Source organism: Chiloscyllium plagiosum, unplaced genomic scaffold (assembly GCF_037043375.1).
Source record: "Chiloscyllium plagiosum isolate Xiang-an unplaced genomic scaffold, Cpla_swu_hap1 HiC_scaffold_16, whole genome shotgun sequence".
NCBI classification, from domain to species: Eukaryota; Metazoa; Chordata; class Chondrichthyes; order Orectolobiformes; family Hemiscylliidae; genus Chiloscyllium; species Chiloscyllium plagiosum.
This window is the reverse complement of record NW_028270154.1, coordinates 84,810,242-84,836,868: the sequence shown is the minus strand read 5'-3', so window position 1 is coordinate 84,836,868 and position 26,627 is coordinate 84,810,242. Positions and strand designations below refer to the sequence as shown.

The 26,627-nt window shown below is 42.5% G+C and overlaps 1 protein-coding gene across 4 annotated transcripts in view; it reads left to right on the top strand.

Moving 5' to 3' along the window:
* jakmip2 (janus kinase and microtubule interacting protein 2) overlaps nucleotides 1-23,802 on the top strand; it is a 277,735-nt gene extending 253,933 nt beyond the window's left edge. For 2 of the 4 annotated variants that reach the window (XM_087995064.1, XM_043704011.2), the window contains 5 exons: nucleotides 5,663-5,731; nucleotides 7,575-7,652; nucleotides 9,897-10,100; nucleotides 16,385-16,450; nucleotides 23,178-23,802. In XM_087995064.1, the coding sequence (XP_087851190.1) occupies nucleotides 5,663-5,731; nucleotides 7,575-7,652; nucleotides 9,897-10,100; nucleotides 16,385-16,450; nucleotides 23,178-23,465 (705 nt within the window). In that variant the 3' untranslated portion in view covers nucleotides 23,466-23,802. Of the gene's footprint in view, nucleotides 1-5,662; nucleotides 5,732-7,574; nucleotides 7,653-9,896; nucleotides 10,101-16,384; nucleotides 16,451-17,011; nucleotides 17,087-23,177 lie in introns of all 4 variants that reach the window. The other 2 variants (XM_087995065.1, XM_043704012.2) reach the window with 2 other exon arrangements.
* Nucleotides 23,803-26,627: the final 2,825 nt, after the last annotated feature.

Here is a 26,627-nt window from a genome sequence, read left to right as displayed (position 1 = left end):
GTGCAGGGGTGGTTAAAATGGTTTCTCTCAATACTGTGGTATTCAGAGCATTCTAGACTAGACCCACCAGTATGTCTGGCTAATGGTGTATGCTGACTAATATCGCAGTTGGTTTCAAACCCTTTTATTTTAACCTTATTCTTGGAGGGTAAAACAAAAGCATCTCTGAGCGATAACTTACTGCTGACGTGGAGGTTAGTCACACACCCCCCCCAGCCCACCTCGCTATCACTTCTTGTAATGACTGTGTTATTTCACTAACATACTACTTCTGGTCCGTTCCATCGACTTCACACACGACTGTGCCAGACGGTCACTCCATTTGCATCACAGTATTTGTTCTTTCTGTGGGCAAAAAAAAAGTTGATTTGAAATAAAATGTTAAAAATGTCTTGTAAATACTTTGGGACTCTGACTCATCTCCCAGATGATCTGGGAATCTATTTCTTTTTTTTGATTATATACTCAGTGGCTTGGCCTTCACAGATCCCTGTGATGGAGAATTCCTCTGCTTTCACCACCCTCTGAGAGAAGGTATTTCTCCTCATCTGAATCCGAAATGATCTATCCCGTCTCCTGAGGCTGTGCTTCCATGTACTGGAACCCCCCCACCAAGGGAAAGTCATGCCTGCATCTGTCAGAAATATATCCACTTTAGTGATATCCTGTCTAATCTTTCTTAATTCTAGTGAATACAGACTCCTATGATGGCCCTGCCATTGCAGGAGTCAGTGTGGTGAACCACACACTCTGAGGCAAGTATATCCTTTCTTGGGTAAACAAGCCAAAAATGCATGCAATACTCCAAGTGTGGTCTCACCAAAGGCCTGTAGAGCTGCAGGAAGATATTTCTCCTCCTGTGTTCAAATGCTTATGACTGAGATGACATATGAATAGAATTTCATAGAATCCCTACAGTGTGGAAACAGGCCATTTGATCCAACAGGACCCAGCACGGTGGCTCAGTGGTTAGCACTGCTGTCTCACAGCAACAGAGTCCCAGGTTCAATTCCAGCCTCTGGCGACTGTCTGTGTGGAGTTTGCACATTCTCCCTGTGTCTGTGTGAGTTTCTTCTAGGTGCTCCAGTTTCCTCCCACAGTCCAAAGATGTGCAGGTCAGGTGAATTGGCCATGCTAAATTGCCCATAGTGTTAGGTGTATTAGTCAGAGGGAAATGGTCTAGGAGGGTCTGTGTAGTCTTGTTGGGCTGAAAGGCCTGTTTCCACACTGTAGGGAATCTAATCAAGTCTGCACCAACCCTCTGAAGAGTAACCCACCCAGATCCATTCCCCTTATCCTAATGCTCTACATTTACCCCTGACTAATGCACCTAACCTGAACACTTTCAGCAATTTACCTAACCTGCACATCTTTGGATTGTGAGAGGAAACCAACACAGACACGGGGAGAACATGCAAACTCCACACAGTTGCCCAAGGATGGAATCGAACCCAGGTCTCTGGCACTGTGAGGCACCAGTGCGAGGCACTGAGCCACCATGTCACCCATAGAAATATGTGTCCAATGCATGGAATATCTACAGTGGGTTTAGCGCTGCCAGGATGATTAGTGATGATATTAATTACTCTATCAGATGTTTTGCTCCAACCTGACCCTGTCTGTTCCTTATCAGTTTAGGAAATTGTTATTAAGGGAATGGCACAACCTTTCCTACCCCATCACCAGCCCCACAACCCCTTTGCCCCTTACAGATCAAGTGATTCAGGCAGTTCGATTCACCGTTTATGGAAAGGCATCGGCTAAAACATCATATGACACTTTAATGTCAATCACATCATCACCCTTGTGTGTGCTTGTTTGTATTGGAAGTTCAGTGATGTAAGATCACTGGACAGGTAGATAAGAAAGTACTCTGTCACTCAACCAAGGTAAAGGACTTACTGCACCCTGCACTTGTTAAATGCCTCCATTATCGTTTCTGACAATTCATTCTGAGTGACATTGAGAAAAACATTTTAACATTTATCTGAAATGTTCACTATTGTAAATTGAATTTAAGCCACCATGTCTCATTGCCATGTTGTAATTTGAGGTGATGGTGTGTGTTACGATCAGATGAGGAATTGCCAAATACTTAGTGGCCTCTTCTCCCTCTCCTCAGTTAACTGCATCAGTTTTCTTTTGTTTGAAAGGATGGAATTTGCAAAATGAGTGAATGTCTAACTATTGATGTTCTGTGATGTTTTAAAAATATCATTTTATTATACTTAATGCATACAAAATATTTTAAAAAACACTTTGACTTTCACACACTTGCTTAAAGTTCACATGATTCCATTTTTTATAGAGTGGGGACAATAGATTAAGTAATTTAGAGTCTTGTAAAACTAAACAGGTATCTATAACGCTATGACTTAGCTGTCTTAGGCTGAATTTGTTGCTGCTTTCACTCACTGGCTTGAACTATCTTTAACATTTTTCTCCATGGTACTCCGAGAATTAAAATCAACAGCTTGGGTTCAAGACTTAAAACCTGGATGGAGAGATAGAGAGAGAGAGAGAAAAGGAACCAATCATGGTATTGTTATATCGCCAGAGCTACTGCTTGTCTACTTCTGCAGAGGAAGCAGATGCTTAAAGCACTCAAGGGTAGCATTTCAAATGACCTTAGGCCATCAGGAACAGCTCCTTCCCTGTCGTTATTAGACCGAGGAATGGATTCTCTAACTTCAAATAATGCTGATCTTGCTAATGTTGATCTTGCCAAGAGAACACCCCGTGCAATGTCACCTGTGTGCCCTAAGTTTTTTTTTCCCCATTCTATGATCTATATGCCCTTGCTTACTATGATCTGCCTGTACTGCTCAGAAACAAAGCTTTTCACTGTACTTATGTACACGTGACAATAAATCAAATCAAATCCGGAACACTACTAAATCTGGTGTGACCTTCCCCTTGTTGACTCGTAGGCAGACAGTTTCAGAGAACCTACCTGGCACTGCTCTAGAAATTCTGACATTGACTCGTCGGCTTTATTTCAATCTGTATGCAAATTTGACTTTCCTCTAACAATCACTTTGCAGCATATTGATTAATCTGAGCATTTGTATGAGCGATCATTTCACAGTAATTGCTTTGCCGCCTTGCATGGCTCCTACACTCTTAAGTCCATTTCTATGTCTTTATTCAGCCCATAAAGACTACACTGACTGCTTACTTTATTACATTATTTATATGTGGAACATGGATGTCACTGGTCAGATCAATATTGATTGCCCATCCTGAGTTGCTGTTGAGAAGGTGGTGGTTTAGTTGCATTCTTGAACCACTAAAGTCCACATGCTGTTGGGTAGACCCATAATGTCCGTAGGGAAGGAATTCCAGGATTTTAACCCATGATGCTAAAGGAACAGTAATATCTTCCCAAGCCAGAATGGTGAATGACTTGGAGGGAAACTTGCAGGTGTTGTCCTTCTGGATGGAACTGGTCATGGGTTTGGAAGGTGATGTTGAAGGATCTTTGCTGAATCTCTGCATTGTTGGAGGGAGTGGATGGTTTGTCCTGGATGGTGTCAAGCTTCTTGAGTGTTGTTGGGGCTATACCCATCCAGGAGAGTATTCCATCACACCCCTGGCTCATGACATGTAAGTGGTGGACAGGCTTTAGGGTAAATTACCTGCTGCAGGATTCTCAGCCTTTTATCTGCTCTTGTAGCCACTATGTTTATTGGCTAAGTCCAGTTGAGTTTCTGTTCATGTATACTCAAGGATGTGATGGCAGGGGATTCAGTAACATATTAGTAGTAGTTTGATTGTCTCTTATTGGTGATGGTCATTATCTGTCCTTTTTGTGGCATGAATGTTACTTACCACTAGCTAGCCCAAGCCTGGATCTTATCCTGATCTTGTTGCATTTGAATATGGACTGTTTCAGTATTTGAGGAGTCACAGATGGTTCTGAACATTGTGCAAACATTGGCCAACTTCTGACCTTATGAAGGAAAGAAGGTCTTTGATGAAGCAGCTCATGATGGTTGGGCCTAGGACACTACTCTGAGGTACTCCTACAGAGATGTCCTGGAACTGAGGTGACTGACCTCCAAAAACGCCAACCATCCTCTAATATGCCATGTTTGACTCCAACCAGCAGAAAGTTTGCCTCAACCCCAGTTCTCATTGGTCTAGTTTTGCTTTGGCCCCTTGATGCTACACTCGGTCAAATGCAGCCTTGATGTTTTTGTAATGTAGTGTCTTCTTATTGTATTGATTTAATCTTTAATCATAAAGATTACTTGTTCCACTCTATCATTTTCCCGATCATTCCTGTTCACCTTATAATCATGTGTATTTGGTTCCTAGTCCTGACTGACTTGACACCCTGTCTCTGTATGGGGTGGCATGGTGGCTCAGTGATTAGCACTGCTGCCTCACAGCACCAGGGTTCAATTCCCACTTTGGGTGACTGTCTGTGTGGAGTTTGCACATTCTCCCCGTGTCTGCGTGGGATTCCTCCCACAATCCAAAGATGTGCTGGTCAGGTGAATTGGCTATGCTAAATTGCCCATAGTGTTAGTCAGGGGTAAATATAGGGTAGGGGAGTGGGTCTGGATGGGTTACTCTTTGGACAGTGGGTGTGGACTTGTTGGGCCGAAGGGCCTGTTTCCATACTGTAGATAATCTAATCTAATGGTTACCATCACAAACCCTCCATGCTGCAATTGTTCTGGATAGTTTATGCATTTGGAGTTGAAAATAAATAGTACTTCTATCCCTATTAGGGCCTAATTCCCCCCAGAATCATCTCCTAGCTTCAGCTCTCTGTTAATACTACGTGCAAATAGTCTCTGTGGCCCATTCTGTGTTTGGAGCTCCCTGGGATGTACCTAGGAGCAGCAGATAGAATAGCCAGCTATCAGGGGCAACAGAGATCTGATTATCTTATGCTGGTTTTGTGATGAAGCACTATCTTAAGGAGCAGATTGAACCTGGAGATCTCTTGGGGTGCACAATGGCGACAATATATCATATTATGTCTGCGTACACTGTGCATTACTATTTCAATAAAGTTGACAATGGTCACATATCATCAACAGCATGAGGCAATGAATTATCCTTTATGCATCCAGTGTTTCTCAATCACAATTGGACCTGGGTCTGTATAATCTAGTTATAGTCCTTAGATAGCTATGAACTTCATTCGAAGTTACCTTTGGACTTTACACATGGATAATCATGTGTTATACAACTTTATTTTAGCTATAAACCAGGTTGGGATCTGTTGTTTCCCAATAGAATGATTTACGGATCCCTTCCGAGCGTGATGTTAAACATTTTACATACCGCACAAAGCCTGAATTAAACACTGTTTAATCATAGTATCACACCATCTAGCCTTAAGAAAATTATCTGAAGGTGAATGATCGGTTATTGCCAAACAAAACCTAAGATATAACCAAATTTGTTAAAAATTTGAACAGCAACTTTGGACCCCTTGCTTTGGGTTTTCAAAACAAATTCAGTTTTTATTTCTGTTCCATGCAAAATAGGCCAGTAAATCAAGTCATGGAATAAGGAGATGTAAAATAAATTATTTGAAAGCTTACTTCAAGGTCTTGATAATCTGAATGTGCTGACTACAGAGTGTGGGCTTGTTTTGTGAATTGGGATTAATGTAAAATGTACTGCTTTTCTCATTTTCTAGTGGCTACAGCAGATTGAAGGTACAGAGGCTGCACTGCACCAGAAGATGATAGATTTGGAGATTGAGATGGTACGGAATGCAATTCTTACTCAGATTCAATGAACAACTTGAAATTCTGCTGTGATTTTGCCACTTGCTAATCTTTAAGTGTTCTGTGGAAGACACAATAATTCAAAGACTCCTTGACACAGTTTAGGGTTAGGTGGACGGGGTGTGGGTTCCTTTTACTGCTTCTATGGCTGAGTTTTTGTCTGTGTGTGTGTGTGAGAGTGAGAAAGAGAACTACTTCTTGGGGAATGACAAATTAATCTTCCTTAACTCATTGAGTATAAGTTTCTTTGGTAACAGGCAATGGCCGGCCCCACTGAACTCATCACCTGAGCCCTTTATAAAACAGTCCCACGGCCCTCTTGTAGTGCCGTGATAGTGTCCCTATCCCTGGCCTGAATTGAAGACCTACCTGCTCTAGAGGTATGTAATAGCAACTCTGGACAGGTTGATTCAGAAATGGGTTAAATAAATAAAATATTACCATGGCGATTTGGTGAGGGGAAAATAGTTCAGTTTTGTGTGATAACGTTTCTTGGTGTTAAAAAGACATACCAAGGGAACTATGTGTCCCAGGCGAGCCTCTATCTGTCATGGCATGAATGGAGGGGTGTGGATCTCATAGAGACTTATAAAATTGGAACAGGACTAGACAGGGTAGATGCAGGGAGGGTGTTCCCAATGGTGGGTGTCACCAGAACCAGGGGATTCAGGGTGGACCACTTAGAACAGAGATGAGGAGATATTTCTTCACCCAAAACGTGGTGAGCCTGTGGAGTTCATTACCACAGGAAGGAGTTGATGCCAAAATATTGAATGTATTCAAGAGGCGGCTAGATACAGCATTTGGGGTGAATGGGAGAGGGCAGGATTAGGCCATTGAATTGAACAATCAGCCACCACTAAGATGAATGCCAGAGCAGGCTCAAAGGGCTGAATGGCCTCCTGCTGTTCCACCTTTCTATGAGTGGTGGCTCTGTTTTGGTGTCCAACAATAAAAGATGTCCATTTCTAATCTAGTTTCCTGAGGTATTATAATGTAGGTATTTTCTGGAGTGACAGATCTCCCTGCCCTGACTGGGGTGGACCTTGTCCGCGAATGGCCACTCACCTTGTGGTTATTTGGAACTGAGTCTAGCCTCGGCTTCACTGAGCACTTCTTTTTCTCCTCAAAACTTACCAGGTACTCCATCAGGGTGGTGTGTGTTGCATGCTGATGGCCAGAAGTAGGAATCCTGGGCTTTTACCCTCCTCTGTTCCACCACTACTACTGCTTTTGCTCACCCTAATGTACCTTGGCTAGTACCAATCCCAATTGAACAGATGGTGCCTGTATGCCTGGTGATGTCCACTTATATTCCACCCTTTGTTGATAGGCCTGGCCATATTGCTTTCACCATGGCAGACATTGTTAAAAACTTGGGGCTACCCCATTGTAAGTCAATTAAACCTCTAGTTGACCTCTGGGTCCCACCATTATCTTTGGCTGTATCCATGGAGAGAGAACGAGCTAACATTTCGAGTCAAGATGACTCTTCATCAGAAGAACTCAGGTCTCTGATGAAGAGTAATCTAGACTCGAAATGTTAGCTTGCTCTCCATGGATGCTGCCTGACCTGCTGTGATCTCCAGCATTTGTTGTTTTCAGTACAGAATCCAGCGTCGGCAGTAATTAGCTCCTATCTTTGGTTGTTTGCCAAAGGAAGAGGCTGCTGTCTGGAAAACTTGAAGATGACCTGAATGAGCAGAAGAGCTTTAAACCTATTTTCCCAGGACATATGGGGATGCAATGGAGCAATCATGTTGCTACAAAATGTTCTGGAGCAACAGAACTTAATAAATGTCATTTTTACTTTTCTTGCAGGATATGTTTTGCAAACAAAAAGGTTACCTGGAGGAAGAGTTAGATTATAGGAAACAAGCCCTGGATCAAGCATACATGGTAAATAACTTCAGTATACATTGCCCAGAATTGTCAATTATCTATTGTTCTATATTAAAAGGATTTTCATTTCTACAGAGATCTTATTATAATATCTATGAGTGTGTTCACTACAGTATACAGAGTTCTTATAATACCTAGAAGCGTATTCACTACTCTACACCATCTTCTTTTCTGGAAAAATATTTACCTGTATGTCGTCCCATTCAGGTCTTCTTAAAACTGAATAAAAGGTTTCCCATATCTGAATTTTCTAAGCTCAAACTGTTAGCTGTAATCACAAAATCAAATCAAGGTATTTCAACATTATCTCTCTTCTTAATTAGATTAGATTAGATTACAGTGTGGAAACAGGCCCTTCGGCCCAACAAGTCCACACCGACCCGCCGAAGCGAAACCCACCCATACCCCTGCATTTACCCCTTACCTAACACTACGGACAATTTAGCATGGCCAATTCACCTGGCCTTGCACATCTTTGGACTGTGGGAGGAAACCGGAGCACCCGGAGGAAACCCACGCAGACACGGGGAGAATGTGCAAACTCCACACAGTCAGTCGCCTGAGGCGGGAATTGAACCCAGGTCTCTGGCGCTGTGAGGCAGCAGTGCTAACCACCGTGCCACCGTGCCGCCTTCTATTGAAAAACCCCACAATACAAACAAAATTCCATTAACATGGGGTTCAAGTACATAATTCTTTTGAAGTTTGCATTATATGTAGACTGGATGTTTAAGAAGGTATTTAGTATGCTTGCCTTCATTCCTCAAATGTTTGAGTAACAGAATTGGGATGTCATGTTGAGGTTGTACAGGACATTGATGAGACCTCTTCTGGAATACTGTGTGCAGTTCTGGTCGCCCTGTTATATGAAGGATACTTTCAAGCTGGAGAAAGTTCAGGAAAGGGTTACCAGGATGTGGCCAAGAATGGAAGTTTTGCGTTATGGGGAGAGGCTGGATAGGCTGGGACTTTTTTCACTGGAGCGTGGGAGGTTGAGGGGTGACCTTATAGTGGTCTTTAAAATCATGAGGGGCATGGGTAGTGAGAGTTGCCTGTTGTCTTTTCCCTGTGGTTAGGGATTTCAAGATTAGGGACATTTTTTAAGGTGAGAGGAGAAAGATTTCAAAAGGAAGCAGGGGCAACTTCTTTATACAGAGAGTGGTTCATTGTTGTGGTTCTGTTCGCCGAGCTGGGAATTTGTGTTGCAGACGTTTCGTCCCCTGTCTAGGTGACATCCTCAGTGCTTGGGAGCCTCCTGTGAAGTGCTTCTGTGATGTTTCCTTTGGCATTTATAGTGATTTGTATCTGTTCATATGTGAACAGTGGTTCATGTGTGGAATGAACTTCTAGACAAAGTTGTAGATGCAGGTATAGTTGCAATGTTTAAAAGACATTTGGATAAGTACATGAATAGGAAATGTTTGGAGGGATCTGTGCCAAGTGCAGGCAGGTGGGACTAGTTTAGTTTAGAATCAAGGTCAGTATGGACTAATTGTACTGATGGGTCTGATTCCATGCTGTATGACTCTAAACCCAGGAGGCCTTCAAGCAAGTACACTCTAACACCAACTGGTTTAAAGTCATAGTTCTGTAAAGACTGACTTAGTTAACTATTAAACATCTTCACACAAAAAAAAAACAAAACCCTTATGCCACTAGTTTGAAATCCACAATCTAAAATCAAAGATGACTAAATGGAAATCGCACAACTTTCATCACAGTACAGAAAACATAACCAACCTATGGAAAGGCATAGCCATTGAAACGTCTGCACAAACATTGGCCAAGCACAAAATTGGGCTCAACTTTGACAGTCCCCAATAACAAAATTCTCCGATGATATTCACTTATTAGACTGGTACATGAAGGACGGTTGGTTCAGTGAGATACCAGGGACGTCTTGCTGATGTCAGGAAATACAAAAGAAGACATCATAATAGGAAATGTTTGGAGGGGTATGGGCCAAGTGCAGGCAGGTGGGCCTTGTTTAATTCAGAATTATGGTCAGCATGGACTGCTTGTACCAGTGAGTCTGATTCAGAGACACATATGCACCACCCTCTGCATGAAGAAGTTGTCCCAGTGACCTAAGGGCCAATGAGGTGTACAAATCTGCTTTGGTCAGGAAATTCTGTGTCAACACTCTTTCTCCGTTCCCCACCGCCCCTTGCAACTTTCAGTCCTTTTGCAAATTGTTTTGCTTTCCTTTGATGTTTTCATGTTGTAAACTTGTTATTTCAGCATATCCAGGAGCTGGAGGCTACCCTGTACAATGCATTACAGCAGGACACAGTCATCAAACTGGGGGAGTCACTGACTGAGAAGCAGAAGGATGACTTGCGAATTGCCGTGGAGAAATTGAGACGTCAGATGCTCAGGAAGAGCAGGGAGTATGACTGCCAAATCCTGCAGGAGAGGATGGAGCTCCTGCAACAAGCACATCAGGTATGGGTTTGAATAAATAGTCTGCTTCCCAACCTCCACCAATTCACACAACGGATCTATTGGTGTGAGGAGAAATGTCAGAACTCGGGAGGAGATTAACCCACTGGTTTTACAATGTACTTAAGTTTCTATAAGTTGCACCAGAAATTAGGTAAAACATGTATCCACTTCAGTTAATGTGCAGTCATTTGCAAAGACCTGTATGTCCTCAGCATCTTGCATAACCTTGGGATGGCCCAGAAGACTGCACAGTTCGTGGATCACTTTTTGAAACATAATCTCTGTTGCAATGGAGGAATTTCCAAGCTCCCACCAACAATGATTAAGCACCCCAAGTGGTGCATCGTCGTGATGTTGGTTGAGGGATAGATGTTGGCCAAAGCCGCTCTGCTGTTCTTCAGAAAGGGCTGAGGAGTTGGAGGTGGAATTTAATTTAGATAAACGTGAGCTGCTGCATTTTGGAAAGGCAAATCAGAGCAGGACTTATCCACTTCATGGTAAGGTCCTGGGGGGTGTTGCTGAACAAAGAGTGCAGGTTCATAGTTCCTTGAAAGTGGAGTCACAGAGAGTGAAAAAAAGCATTTCGTACGCTTGCCTTTATTGGTCAGTGCATTGAGCATAAAAGTTAGGAAGTCATGTTGGGGGCTGTCCAGGACATTGGTTTGGCCACTTTGGAATACTATGTTCAGTTCTGATCTTCCTGCTATGGGAAATGGTAAACTTGAAAGGGTTCAGAACAGAATTACAAGGATGTTGCCAGGATTAGAGGGTTTGAACTATAGGGAGAGGCTGAATAGACTGGAGCTGTTTTCCCTGGAGCATCAGAGGCAGAGGGGTGACCTTATAGAGGTTTAAAAATCATGAGGGTGCATGGATAGGGTGAATAGTTAGGGTCTTTACTCCAGTGTGGGGGAGTCCAGAACTAGAAGGCATAGGTTTAAGGTGAGAGGGGAAAGATATAAAAGGGACCTAAGGGTGGTTTTCATGCAGAGGGTGGTGCAAATATGGAATGAGCTGCCAGAGGAAGTGGTGGAGGCTGGTACAATTACAGCATTTAAAAGTATCTGGGTGGGTATATGAATAGGAAGGGTTGAGAAGGACATGGGCTAAGTGCTGGCAAATGGTACAAGATTAATTTAGGATATCTGGTCGGCATGGACGAGTTGGACCGAAGGGTCTGTTCCATGCTGTACCTCTCTATGACTCTGTGTCTAAGAGCGTGATTAGCCTTGCTGTCACACCGGGTAAAAACAATGACTGCAGATGCTGGAAATCAGATTCTGGATTAGTGGTGCTGGAAGAGCACAGCAGTTCAGGCAGCATCCGAGGACAGGCAAAATCCGAGGACAGGCAAATTCGACGTTTCGGGCAAAAGCCCTTCATCAGTAAGAAAGGCAGAGAGCCTGAAGCGTGGAGAGATAAGATAGATCCACTGCAGTTGTGAAGATTAAGAAGGTGATTCAAAGGTGAGGGTACACCTGTGGCTGTCACTGGAAAAGACTATGGTAGCCATTTCTCATAATGAGATACACCAATTCAGGTGATTCTTGGAGTAACGTTGAGTCCAGATAAGTTATTGAAGTTGCAGTTCGGCCTGTTCTGGAGTTGGACTTGAAATATTTCACCTCTGGATTCGGGTATGTAATGACGAAGGGCTGTTTCATTTTCGTAGTGATGCACAAATGGCACTGAACTCAGGAAGGACACAAACCTTTCATGAACCCTCATGAACCCCACCCTCTGTGATCCTGACAGCTATAATAAAATCATGATAAGTCAAATTGTTGGGGACCTGCCCACAAATTTATGCTAAGCGGATTTCAAGAAATCCAGGGGCTCCCTATGATAGTTAACTTTGCCTACAAACACACACGCTCGTAAAATCCAAATGAAAGTACAGTGATGCGGTAAGTATATAAAAGTGTCTCTTTATTTTCAACTTGTCCACACCTTATAATGGTCTGACCTCATACAGTAAAAGGCATTGTAAAATGTTGGATGTTAGATCAGAAGAAACTTAGTGATCTTTCATCGCTTAGTGTGATGCCTTCAGATGAGTGCTGTTTAGCCACCGTATTTTCAATGTAAACATCTTTTCCATGTTCTCATGCTGCAGTGCACAGCCCCAGAGCATGGTCCATGCTGTTTTGTGGCTTTAGAGAGGATGAGCAGAAGAGCATTTGTTGGACATATCAGTTGTTACTTGTGCGGTCTCACAGAGCGATCTCTGTCAAATGAAGGCTTTCCCACATATCATCTTGTCATGTGGCCAAACGCCTTCCTGTTTGGTTGGCATGGTTACATGCAGGTTCGACCAATCTGGAGTTACTAGTTTGGAACTTCGTCAGTTGTCATGGGCCTCTGTCTATTGGTCTTCCTATTCCTCTAGTGGGATTAGCTGATAACTTTTCCATAACTGAAATCACAGCTTATCCGAATTTGCTTCACCCTAATTTCACTGCAGTGTGTTCCAGCCTTTCGGTGTTCCTCCTGCTGGCCATTTGAAAATTCATTAACTTGCTGCCCATTGTCCTAGTGCACTCTGGCAAGCAATTAATTGGAGCTGCGTGTATTTTTGCAGTTCTCTCCTCCTGCTCTCCCTTTGAAAATCTGTTCGTGTTTCGAACACATCATAAGCCAATGACGTCTTCCCAATGTGTAAATTTTCTGGACCCCTCCCGCTGTCTAACACCTCTGCCATAGGCAATAAAAAACTCTGCCTATGCTGTTGGGTTACAGATGCCTGTGTAAAGTGAATATACACTGTGCATCCAGAACTGTCCCCGGCCACGGCCCAAGACAATAATATCTGAACAGCGTTTATTTCAAATCCATACAAATAACCGTTGAACGTACTGGAAACTAGCTATGTTGAAATAAGGGCTGCTGTCAAGATTGTGTACAATTAATTTGGTTTTATTTACAGTAGCATACTTTAAGCAAAGCCTATTAAAAAACCTAGTAAAATGAATTGGAATCGACAGTGTGACGCTAATGCTAAGAGGCAGTAAATTGGTGTGATGGGTTTGATTCTATTCTGAATGCGATGTGTGCTGTCTCTTTAAATAAGCAAACCATATGAGGGATTTCTGCACACTCTCTTTAAATAAGCAAATAGTGCGAGGGATTTGCATACCTGCCAATTTAGAATCCATGCAGTGAGCCGTTTCCCAGCAGAGTCTTGAATCCTTTGGCTATCCTTCTGTGGTGTCTGCCTGGAGTATAGCACTTGTGCTTTGAGCCCCTGAGCAGAATGCCATGTTGCTGCCAACAATAAGATTTTATGAGAAAAACATGGGTCAGATTGTAAATGTAATTGGTGAAACATAGTTGCATTTGTGAGCAACAACTGGGCCTGGAAAAGAATTTTCTTTAAAATCCTAAATACGATAAGCTAGTGGCAATAAGTAGAATTTACCGACTCTGTGTTTGCTTCCTGGATACCATAAGCTGTTGCCTGATGTATTGCTATTAAATTGGTAAGTCATTTGTTATTCTAGCTCCAGTAATGTTCGCAACATGGTCAACCTACCCATACCATCCATCACATTAAGGCTCATTATCAAAGGGGAGGCAATGGCCTAGTGACATTGTCACTGGACTGTTAATCCAGAGAGAAAGTGAGGGCTGCAGATGCTGGAGATCAGAGCTGAAAATGTGTTGCTGGAAAAGCGCAGCAGGTCAGGCAGCATTCAAGGAGCAGGAGAATCGACCTTTCAGGCATAAGCCCTTCTTTAGGAATCAGGAGGGTGTGCCAAGCAGGCTAAGATAAAAGGACTTGGGGGAGGGACGTTGGGAATGCGATAGGTGGAAGGAGGTTAAGGTGAGGGTGATAGGCCGGAGAGGGGAGGTAACATTCTGGGAACCAGGTTTGAATCCTGCTGTGGCAAATGGTGGAATTTGAATTCAAAAAAAATTTGCATTTAAACGATGAGCCCATTGTCAATTGTTGGAAAAACAATAATTCAGCAGTATGTTTTAGGGAAGGAAATTGCCATCCTTACCTGGTCTGGCCTATATGTGGTTGACTCTCAATTGTCCTCTGGGCAATTAGGGATGGGCAATAAATGCTGCCCAACTGCATCGAATGAATGAAAAACAAAGACATTACAAAATGGTGTGGCAGTTGTGATGGGAGGATTGGGGCGAAATAAGTCCGCACAACAACCCAGATTGTTCTGTGGTTGTGAGACAGAATAAGATTTCTAAAGCCAGAATGGAAAGGAGAGCAATTAAGTGAAGTTAAACTGAGCCACAGCACTCTGAGAGGCTTTTTCCCTACTGCATTTTATCAAAAACACATTGTTTTTCCTGTAGAAACTGGATGATTAATGAGGGATCAATGATAGTGGGTGTTACCCTCTCTGTATTCCATGTGTATATTCAGCGAATCCTCAAGGTGGGAGGAGGTTTGAATCTGCTGTAGGTGCAGTCTTGTGAATGGTGAATGGAACAAATAAGGTGTCAACACACAGGCCCTAATAGGCCAACTAAATGTACTGTGTTCTATCACTGTGAGAGTAATGTCCCTTGAAGAAATTGAACCCAAATACTTAAATGCCATCACATGACCAGGATCCATAGCCATTCTGCATTGTAGCAGCCTGGAGAAAGAATGTGATTGCCCTCTACTATTTTAACTGTGAATGAACCCACCAGAGATCAACGGAGTTTTGTATATCTCCTTTGTGCTTTGTTTAGATCGCACAGCGATCGATACACTGAGTAGGCCATCAATGGAAGCTTAAATCCAAATCTTAAATGGAGACATAAAAACCGAAAGAGCCGCGGATGCTGTAAATCAGAAACAAAAACAGAAATTACTGGAAAAACTCAGCAGGTTGGGCAGCGTCGGTGGAGGTAAATCAGAGTTAATGTTTCGGGTCAAGTGACCATTCTTCAGAGCTCCTGAGACAGTCTATTAATTTTGGACCCTTTGGCAGAGCAAGGGTCCAACGCTGTGTCTGACATTTTGAAAATCTCCTCCCCGTGGTTGTGACAGGAGTTGCAAAAAGCTGTCCTGAGGAGGAGGTTCTTCCTCAACAATGACCTCCTCCTCAGGAGCCGGAAATGATATCACCCACCTTAACAGACCTAGACACACAAAACAGAAAGCAGGACAGAACACCAGTGCTTCACCGGAGGCTCACTGATGATGTTACCTAGCATGGTGATGAAACGTCTGAAAACAAACCTTTCAGCTCAGCAAGCAAACTTAAACCTGGATCTCCTGGCAGTTGTGACCCCTTTTGAAGTGTAGGTTTTACAGAAGTCTTCACTCTTCAAACTGTCTGGGCAGCTCCAGGCTCTGTTGATAGGGAGTTCTCAAAGCTGGAGAGCTTCCTGGTGGCCCTTCAGTCTCAGACACATTCCCACCATCCAGTGGGAATGTGATTACAGCTCAGCATCTAACTGGATCGTCAGATTACATGCTGAGTGATGCACTAAAGCTTGGGGCATCTGTTGCCAGGATGCAGTGGAGAAAGACTACCGTCTTATGTCCTTTGGCCAAGGTACAATGGGGGTCTGTTCAAATATTGAATCCTCCTGGTGCCTCAGATGTGTGTAAGTATAGTCTTGTATAAGTTAGAAGTGTCTTGGGTTTGTTTGTTGGAACTGTAGGGAAAGTCAAACTCCAATATTTTGTTTGTTTCCACATGCAGAGAATGTACAGATCCGAACTGCTTTAGTGACTACGTATGCATATAAAGACTATTTTTGAAATTAAAATAAATAAACCCTCAGCCTCTTTCTCAGGCGCGCGTGGTATCACAGAGCCAACAGGTTCAATGATACAGATGAATGTGTTTCTGAGGCACAGGTGGTCAGATTGTTATGCAGAGAAAGTGGGGTTAAAAGGAGCAGAATAATGAGCCATTTCCTGTTCACAAGAGTCCATTTTACAACATCAATATTACAGCTGGTATTAGACCAGTTCTCAAACTGGAATGAAATATCCCTCCACACCTCCAAAGATACTCAGAATCATATTTACTCTGAAACACAGCAATTGAAACTTTCAATTTCATCTGAATTCATGAAGTGGGCTGCCTACATCGAGTATTCTGTGCTCAGCTACCTTTCAGATGTCCAAGAATGGAAGCAACACACTTGATGATGAGAATACGGCAATCATTATTGTAAATACAAGAAATGTGCATCTTTTGTTGCAATGCTGGGAAAAGAGGTTTTGTTGGGTGAGTAACGTTGACCTGTTGTCGTAGGGGTACAGTGGTATTAGGGTAGCTCCCCCAGCTTCACTCGGTGTGTGTGTTGTTTTTCAGAGGATACGGGATCTGGAAGATAAAACTGATGTTCAGAAACGGCAAATCAAAGATCTGGAGGAAAAGGTGAGTTTATGAATCTGCTACCCGCCGTTGACCTTACGGTCTGAAATCAGTGTTCCCCAAGTGTTAGAAACTCACTTGGAGATTGCAACTGGCTTGCTGGGGCTTTTGAGCATTATCCATAAGAGAGTTCTGTGTAGCCCTGCTAATGTCTGCATCTGAATTCATGAAATGTGCTGCTTACATCGAGTATTCTATGCTCAGTTACCTTTCAGATGTCCAAGAATGGAAGCAACACACTTTAATATGACAACACAGTGTGGATGATAAGAATACCAAAATAGGTGTGATAATAGATAGTGTATTTAAGAACGCGGGAGTGTACCTACTTCAATGTCCCTGATTGGTTTGCCCAACAACTTGTCGAGTGGTGTTCTCATATTCTTTGGACACTTGATCTACCAGTAGGAGGGAAAGCATGTGGTATTTGTGAGGAAGAATAACCTCAATGTTGTGCACTGTGTCTGTGTCAATTGTTCCATGCATGCTGCTTGCATCATAACACTACTTGTTCTAAACATTTTGCTCTTCTCTCTGTCTTTCCATTTTCTTTTCCGTTTGCAGTTTCTGTTTTTATTTCTGTTTTTCTCCCTTGCCTTTATCCTTTGGCCTTGATGTCAATGAGACTTCCTGATGAAGGTAAGTGACTCTATGATAAGTCCTTTTGTTGATATTGGATGTGTGGACCACTATGAAAGTGAACTGAATCACTTAACAGTTTTCTTTTTGCCCTCCTTAAATTTTGCTCTTTCACTCTCCATTCAGACAGATAGGTGCACTGGGTCTTTTCAAGATGCTTTAAGCCACCTCCAACTTTATGAAAAAGGCTAACTGGCCTTCGTTCCTTATGGACGAGGATGTGGTCTCTGCTTTTTTACTCCTAGTATCAGAGAGGAGGTGAAAAGCCCTCAATCCAATGCAACAGCCTCAACAATGCCCATAAACAATGGAGGGTTGTGGCCTAAATTCAACATCATCACTACAGTCCCTTTGTTATATTCACTCATGGACCATGGGTGTTGCTGGCTGGGCCAACAGATTGAATAATGCATGCAGTGTGGAAGCAGGCTATTTGGCCCATCAGGCCTACACTGCCCCTCTTAGGACGATCCTACCCAGCCCCACCCCCACTTACCCCATCACACTGTATTTTCCATGGCTAATCCACCTAGCGTGAACAACCCTGGACACAACAGGGCAATTTAGTATGGCCAATCCACCCTAGCCTGTACACTATGGGCAATTCAGCATGGCTAATCTATCTACCATGCTCACTACGGGGCAATTCAGCATGGCAAAACTGCATATCTTTAGACTGTGAGGAAACCCATGCAGACACGGGGAGAATGTGCAAACTCCACACAGACCATCACCTGAGAGTGCGATCGAACCCAGGTCCCTGGCACTGTGAGCCACCGTGTCACTTTCCCTAGTTGGCCTTGAGAACCTGAAGGTAAATTCATCTGCAAAACAACAAAACTGATTTATTTACATATTTCAAAAGCACACAGTTTAATACCAAATTAGAAACAGAATTAACGATTCGAGACAATGGTGAATTGGACAGTGAATATAATAGAATGCAAGAGCACTGTGCTTCCTGAGACATTGAGAATTTAAAACAGCTAATCAAGGTTTAGGTGATTCTGAAGGTTACACAACATTCCTGAGCCTCATTCTTTCCACTGGGAATTCAGAAGTATTTAGTCAACATGGAACAGTGGCTCAGTGGTTAGCACTGCTGCTTCACAGCACCAGGGACCCGGCTTTGATTCCACCCTTGGGTGACTGTCTGTGTAGAGTTTGCACATTCTCCTCATTTCTGTGTGGGTTTCCTCCGGTCACCTCCCACAGTCCAAAGATGAAGTAGCCATGCTAAATTGTTTAGGGGTGTACAGGTCAGGTGCATAAATTACGGAGATGGGTGGCTTACTCTTCAGAGGGTCAGTATGGGCTTGTTGGGCCAAATGGCCTTTTCCCACACTGGAGGGATTCTATGTTTCTCTTCAGAGACTAAAAGCATGGGACTAAGTCTATAATGCGATGGATTTCACAGCCTATTCAGGGTTCAAATTTGATGGCAGATGGCCTATTCTCATTCTGTAATTTCTACCATTCCTAACTTATAAAATCCATCACTGAACATGGACACGTCAACCATCTGAAATACCAGGGCGGTGTCATATTCTAGTCAAATTGATTTAAACACGAATTTCCTAGCCACATATTGGACTATGAGTATCCAGTTCTGAATTGCCTCAGCAAAGGCCTGAGAAACAAAATGCTGTTTGACTGCTGGGGCCAGTAAATCTAAACATGTTTAAAAGAAGCCGTATTCAGTATCTATGACTGACATGCATTCGGTCCGATGGATATGTTTTCTTAGAAATAGAAACAGTTGAATAAAGTACATTTGACCTCAGTGGTATTGTTTTTGTCCAATGTTTCCCTCCCCCTCTGCCCTGAAGAAGTTTCCTCACTGGGCTATGATTTGTGAGCAGTGATTATTCCCAAGGATCTTAACCAAGAGGCCATTGTTCAGATGTGACCTTTGACTGGCATTGGACTATGAAATGTGTCAAGCTGAAGACTTGAGTTACAGTAGGTTATTGGGACTGTGCTGTTGCAGTTGATGTGCAATCACAAGAGGTGAAAGATCTGACAACTTCCCCTTTCCCACCTCTGGCAGTGGTCAAATTCCCAGTTGCAATCAACAGACCAGAGATAAACTTTGATTCTTTCTGCTCCATGTGGCTTAGAGTCAAGTATTTCACCTCTGAAGTCATTATAACATTTTTGTAGAAGTGGGGCTGATAAAAATCATATTCTAATTATGTGAAAAGGGTATATTTTTCCATGTCCTTTGTGTAATCAGATTACACACATTTCATTCTTTGCTGTCTTTTCTTCTCTATATTTCACGACACTAAATTTAAATGAGCTTAATAAAGTTAACTAACCTAAATACATTTGATCTGATGTTCTTGACTAAATGTACCAGCATCGAGACTCAAGCTCCCTCTGCATTGAATAAGATCATGGCAGGTCTGACTGTAACCTTAACTTCAGTATCCTATCTATCCCCATTCCCTTTGAATTCTTGTCAATGAAGACGCAACCTTAACTCAACCTCAGACATATTTAATGACCCTGCCCCCACTGCAGCGTGGGGAACAGTATTATCAAAGATTGTTAAACGGACACTTTTGGTCAGCTTAATGTGAATTTTAATGTAAGATTGGTTAACATGGTAGGTGAGAGTCTCTGCTTGGACAAATCTGTTTACTGACTCAAACCCACTTCCAACTTGGCCATTTCACTGAGGCTGGAAAGTGGAGAGGCATTCAACCCAAGAGAGTCTGCCTCATAGTCACTGAGCTTTTCAACTTTAGTTATTACCAAGATCTCGGGTTTCTGAGATGTCGGGTTCTGAACATTGTGGTTCCTCCAAGGTAAGGACTTTGTGGATGTAAGAGGTAAGGCCTACACCCTTATCCTGCCCAACGCAAACGCTGCCTGAGGTACCTCTGTGATCAGGTCCACCTTCCATGTATTCCTCCACCCAAAAATACCTCCATTCCGTGCCCTGCTGTCACCCTGCCATCACCACCTCCCCTCCCCAACTGAGATCTATGCCTCCTTCAGTCATGTTCTTCAATATCCTCCTTCACCCAATGATGCCAAACCCCCTCCCCCTCCCTCAACACTCCCATTGGACTCCGATTTCTGTGTAGGGCTATTGATCGATGTATGGGCCTCTGGGTAGGATTCTGATCCCCAGTGCCATTGACAGCTGGAGAATATGAATTAATGTTGGGGTCATTTGGACCGTCCTGCTCTCTTTGAATCATGACCACTAACATTTCTGCTCATTGTGTCTTGGTGAACTGAGGAAATCCTTTTCTCATCCTGCACCTTCTTTACTTTTAACCTACTACAGACATGACAGGTTGGGAGGTGAATTTTCTTTCCCAGTGCAGCCAGCACATCATACTTTTCCTTAATTCCTACTTCACTACGAAATAAAGAAGAATCTTGATACATTTTTAAAGAATTTTGTTGAAATAAACACAATGATGGCAGTGACTTGGTGGATGGATAATGACTAGGCGGAGGTGGGTACTGCAGATGCTGGAGATTAGAGTCAAGGTTAGAGTGGTGCTGGAAAAGCACAGCCGATCAGGCAGCATCCGAGGAGCAGGAAAACTGACGTTTCAGGCAAAAGCCCTTCGTCAGGATGGATAATGACTGCTCACCACTTATCATACTCCTGTAATGTAAGATGATTACAGCAGATCTTCTGATCTACCAAGCCTGCTGTACCATTCAGTAAGATAATTCCGATCTGTTGCCATATCTCACTTCTTTATGAAATCCTAACCTCTCCCCCACCCCCAATAACCCTCGATTTCCTTGTGGATTAGAAATCTGCTTACTTCAGCCTTGAATGACCCAGCCTCTGCAGGTCTTCATGGAAGAAAATTCAAAAGAATATAGACTTCCTGGGAGTAAAACTCCTTCCTTAGAAGACCACTGAAGAAGGAAGATTAATAGAGATCTTAAAAGGGTATTCAAGATTACGCATGGTATTAAAGGATTAAAAAATTGTTTCCACTAACTGAAGAGATTGAAAATTGTAACTAGAATGAAGGAGAAACTTGGGAGAAATATTTTCAAACTTAGATATGTTAGACTGTGAAGACCCTACTGGAAGTAAGTATGAAGGCAGACACTGTAATAATTTAAAAAGGGAATTTGTTAAGTCTATCAAAAGAGCTGAAGAATAGAATTTAAACAATGTGTAATATCAGATCCAACAGCCTAGAATCAGTTCTGATTCTATAACGTGACACTGTCAGGAGACATTCTGAAAATCGGAGCTTAATTCATACTTCAGATAAATTTGATTAAATTCTGAGTGTTCAGTATAACTTTTCACTTCTACAAATATGACCATGCAGCTATCCATTTTCCCTTTTGTGGCCATTCCCAATAAGCAACCTTTTCTTTTAAAAAATAATTAAGAAGGGCCAGATTCACAAGTTGCTGCTCATGGTGAATCTAGCCCACGTTTTTCTGTTATCTTTAACTTGATACTTTCTAATGGAGGAGAAAGTCAGGACTGCAGTTGCTTGAGATCAGAGTCGAGAGTGTGGCGCTGGAAAAGCACAGCAGGTCAGGCAGCATCCGAGGAGCAGGAGAATCGATGTTTCTGTCCGTAATGTCGGTTGTCCTGCTCCTCGGACACTGCCTGACCTGCTGTGCTTTTCCAGCACCACACTCTTGGCTCCTTTCTAATAGAGGCTGACCTGTAGAATGACTATAGAATTTTCTCCAGTGATTTAGTCGGTAGACAGTATGACCAGAAGTTTATTCTTCAGCTCTCCGATACCCTGCTTAGGAGCTGTTGTGAAAGGCAGGGATCAGTTTAGTAGATTTAACCCAATGTGGCTCGTTATGTGTTGACATCTGGTAGTTGTTGCAGGGTGTACCTGATCTTGATAAGTGTTGACAGTCCCTTGAGTTGAAAATGTTTATTTTGATCCTTGGTTGTTTAGAGAAGAGGGGTGTGACCAAATAGTTATTTATCTAGCTCAAAGCAAGGTGAGAATTTTCCTTTATCTGTCTCCCTTGCTATACTTAGGAAATCTCATATAAATAGTTTCACTGTCATATTGGAACACTGTACAAATGGCTGCTATTTTGACTAGTCTATTCCATGGCTGCAAACTGCAAACTTTTCAGGATCCAAATTTCAAATAAGCAAGCCAGATCTTAATAATGTGATGAATTCATCTTTCTGCCTATCAAATGCATACTTCCTGCTGTCTATAGCTGACATCTGAAATCTGGAGTAGCTTGTGATTATGTTTATGAGGGATGACCTTATAGAGGTTTATAACATCATGAGGGTCTTGGATGGGGTGAACCGTCAACATCTTTTTCCCGGGGTAGGGGAGTCCAAACCTAGAGGACATAGGTGTAAGGTGAGAGTGGAAACAATTGAAAGGGATCTAAGGGGCATATTTTTAATGCAGAGGGTGGTGTGTGTATGGAATGAGCTGTCAGAGGAAGTGGTAGAGGCTGGTATAGTTACAGCATTTAAAAGGCATCTGGATGAGTGTGTGAATAGAAAGGGCTTGGAGGGATATGGGCCAAAAGCTGACAAATGGGACTAGATTAGTTTAGCATATCTGGATGAATTTCACTGAAGGATCTATTTCCATACTATACATCTCTGCAACTCGATAAATCTATCTCCACATTACCAATAACTGCTGAGGAGCGGAAATAAGGGCCACAGGTGTGCTATTTGTGACAAAAGAGCCCAGTGTTGGTTTTGTCAGATATGGTGGCACGGTGGCTCAGTGGTTAGCACTGCTGCCTCACAGGGCCAGGGAGCTGTGTTCAATTCCCACCTCAGGTGATTGTCTGTGTGGAGTTTGCATATTCTCCCTGTGTCTGTGTGGGTTTCTTCTGGGTGCTCCAGTTTCCTCCCATAGTCCAAAGATGTGCAGGTTAGGGTGGATTAACTATACTAAATTGCCCATAGTCAGGGGTCGATGTAGGGGAATGGGTCTGGGCGGGTTACTCTTTAAAGGGTTGGTGTGGACTTGATGGGCAGAATGGCCTGTTTCCATTCTGTAGGGAATCTAATCATGAGTTTCTTTGAATACCCTTAATTACAAATTGTACTTTAGTATTATGAGAAATCTTTTGCATCTTGCAGGGTACTGGATGGTGGAAATGCTTCCACAATAGTGAAGAGTTGACCTTGAATCATCCTTCAGCTAGGACTAATGGAAGTGAAGGAAAGCAGCCAAGATTATGCTTGACATCGTCTGCCTTCTTTGCCAGAACCACTACCCGAGAATCCTTTCGCTCGACTCTCCCTACTGAAGAAAGTCGCAAGCTACTGTACCTGCTGCATTTGACTGCATCTGCATCGCAAATCAAGAATATTTTGAAGCCAAACAATTCCACATTAATGGCAATGATACACAGAGAAGTGTCTTAGACAACGAACCAAAGTGAAGGAAAACAGCCTATCCCTGCCGTGCAGGGGAACATTAAAATATCAAACTCTCGCTGCATTCAGGACTCAACATGAAAAAAGACAAAGGGAATAATTTAGGATTACAAATTTGTAAGAAGATTTCTCAGAGAAAAACCCACGAGCAGTGAAGAAGCGTAGAAAAAGATAAACCATACAGGGGTAAAGAACATCACATAGAACTACAGGGATTCTATTCATTTCTTCAACGATGGTATCACTCATGAGGGCATTTCTTGACCGAGAAAAGGTGGAATAAGTCTTTTAGAAAGAAAGGCAGACTTTGTGAAGTTTGGGGATTGTATCTCAAAAGGGAAGTTAGTCGTTTTATCAGGAGAAGCTTACCTGAAGACCTAGTCATTGAGGAGCTGTGTTAACATGTATGTGAACTGTTGTGCAAGTTTACGATGACTCAAGATCTGTCAGTCTAAATCTTTCCCTCATAGCTACTAATATATTAGCTCATTCATTATTGTTTGTTGAAACAAGTGGACAAATGCATGGGGAGATCAAGGGTAAAACATGCCTTTCACCGCATTGCAGTGAGCTTGACCAATAACCTGCCATGGTCATCTTCATTGAGTTGAGTTATTTCTCCAGTTGAGTTATTTCTTTTCCCATATTTCTGAAGAGCATATACTTACTCTATCCATCCAAACCGTTTTCCGTATCACCGGTAATGGAGAGCATAATCACCACCGACAGATGCCTTTGCTGTTTTTATGAACTTTATTGAGTTGCACAAGCGGAGCTCACGGTTGGATAAAAAGTAAATTAATTCCACTTTGGTTCAACGTACTCTGCCATTCATGTGCTGAGTTAATTTTTGCTATCCACTAATCTGCGAGCCCACTACTTGATTGTTGCAATATCATTTTTATAATCCTTTACGTACGGGGGAACTATGTCATTCAGGAAACAGTGATCCTAAATAGGGCCCACCCATATGTATTCTCTCATGAGGGTGGTGTTTATACATGAATTGAGCAGTTTGTAGAGGTAAAATATCCAGATCTTAGAGAGACAACATGTCATAGTGACCCTGGTGGCGTTAGCCTGGGATATTAAGAACAGATGAATGCCTAGAAAACTGTAAAGATATAGGCAAAGTTATACTGAACTGGAGCGAGAGAGATTAGTGCAATGAGAGAAATGACTTTGTCACTCATGTATGTGAGAGCTTTTATTAAGGTACAACAGTTGTGGAAATGAAAGGCATGCTTTATATAGCTGTCCAGGATTCTACTAACAGTGGAAATTACCTCACTGTTTCCTGTTCATGTTGCACTTTGCTCCTCCTCTATGCTTTGAGATTTTCTTTTCTTAAGTCTCATTTTCTTGGTACACATGGTATTTCTAACCTATCTTTGGTTTGTTTCAATCTGCTTTTGTATCTTCGGTTTCATTTGAATCAAGCCATGGGATGTTCAGTAGGTCTAGTTGAGCTAATAGTGGAAACTAGGTCTTAAATGAAAGTATTTCTTGAGCACATGCAAACTGGGTATATTGAAAATGCAAGTGAAATACTTGACCCAGACCTTGGCTCTGAGGCATTGGATTGGAACGTACCTATTATCAATACTGCAATGAGATGATATGGTTTCATATGGCGGCAACTGATATTGAGGGCAAAGGACGTTAATGTAATTCAGAAACGGAAATTTATTCAAACACGCAAATGTAAAATCTGTTTTTCAAACATCTCTGCTCCAGACAGCTTGACGATGTATAACCCATTGTAATTGTGTAGACGATCTCAAATTGTTTGTGTTGGGATATCTGGTCGGCACGGACGGGTTGGACCGAAGGGTCTGCTTCCATGCTGTCCATCTCTATGACTCTATCAGAGGACCAGATATTTTTGATAGTAATGTCAGAGCACTCGCCCATCTCCAGTAACAGAGCTTTAGAAGTTTGTCCATTCTTGTTGTGCCAGAGAGGCTGATCTGAGGAGACTTATATGATTTTAACAGAGACAGCAATCATATTAGTGGACAGGATCAGGACTGTTGAATTGCTACTGTTTTGCTGATTATACAGCAGACAGTCCTTGCAATGTGCCCGAGTGTTGTGAAAGGGTAATTATGATGTGATGAGTGTTGTACTTTTGCACTCCTGCAGAAAGTGGGATGGGGGACTGGTCCTGTGCCGAAGTTTGCAGAAAGTGGATGCTCACAAAACCAGGATATGCAAAGGCCTTGCTCCTAGTGGAGTACTTCTGAAGTGTGGTCACTGTTATGATGTAAGGAAATGCGGCAGTCAATTTGCACGCAGCAATATCTCTCAAACGTCAGAGAGAACGACCTGACTTCAGGCTGCTTTTCGAGAGGTAAGCATTGGCTTACACACTGGGAAAATCTCCCTTTCTTGTCTTTGAAGAGCTCACTGTCCTTCCAAGAGGGCAGATGGGGTCTTGATTTAATCTAATTATTCATCTGATGGGTGTCACCCTCAGCAATTTAGCACTTTTCACTGATTTCGGGCCGTTATTTGAGGAAGAGCAGGAGAATCCTTCTGATGCAATAACTGACAATAGTCCCTCAACCAACTTCTATACCAACTGGTCATTACCTCGCTGCTATTTGGAAGAGCTTGTTATGTGCAAATTGGCTGCTGTAATTTCCTACAAAAAGTACTTAATTGCTTGTAAAGTCATTCTGAGGTTATAAAAGTTGCTAAAGAATCACAAATTCTTTATACTGGGTAACTTTTTATCTATTGTATCGTTTATTGTTGGGTAATGCATTGCTTAAACATTTTAATTTTTGAACTGAAACTTCTACTGTGCAATGACAGTCATAAAGGATATCGGTGATGAAGTATAAAGTCAACTGCATGAGAGAAGCAATTAAGGAAGTTAACGTGGTTTTATAAAATGGACTATTGTTCAGCAGTGGTGGTAAGGTATTGGCCCCAGACCGGGTACTCAGAAAACACGTTTGTTGTCAAATTTCTACCCTTTTTCTCATCTTTTCCCCTCCTAGCTGATGTCATGGTGTCAGATGAGTCTTAGTTGTTCACAATCTTTCCCCAGCTCCTTGATGGACAGGTGCAAAAGGTAAAAACAATGACTGCAGATGCTGGAAACCAGATTCTGGATTAGTGGTGCTGGAAGAGCACAGCAAT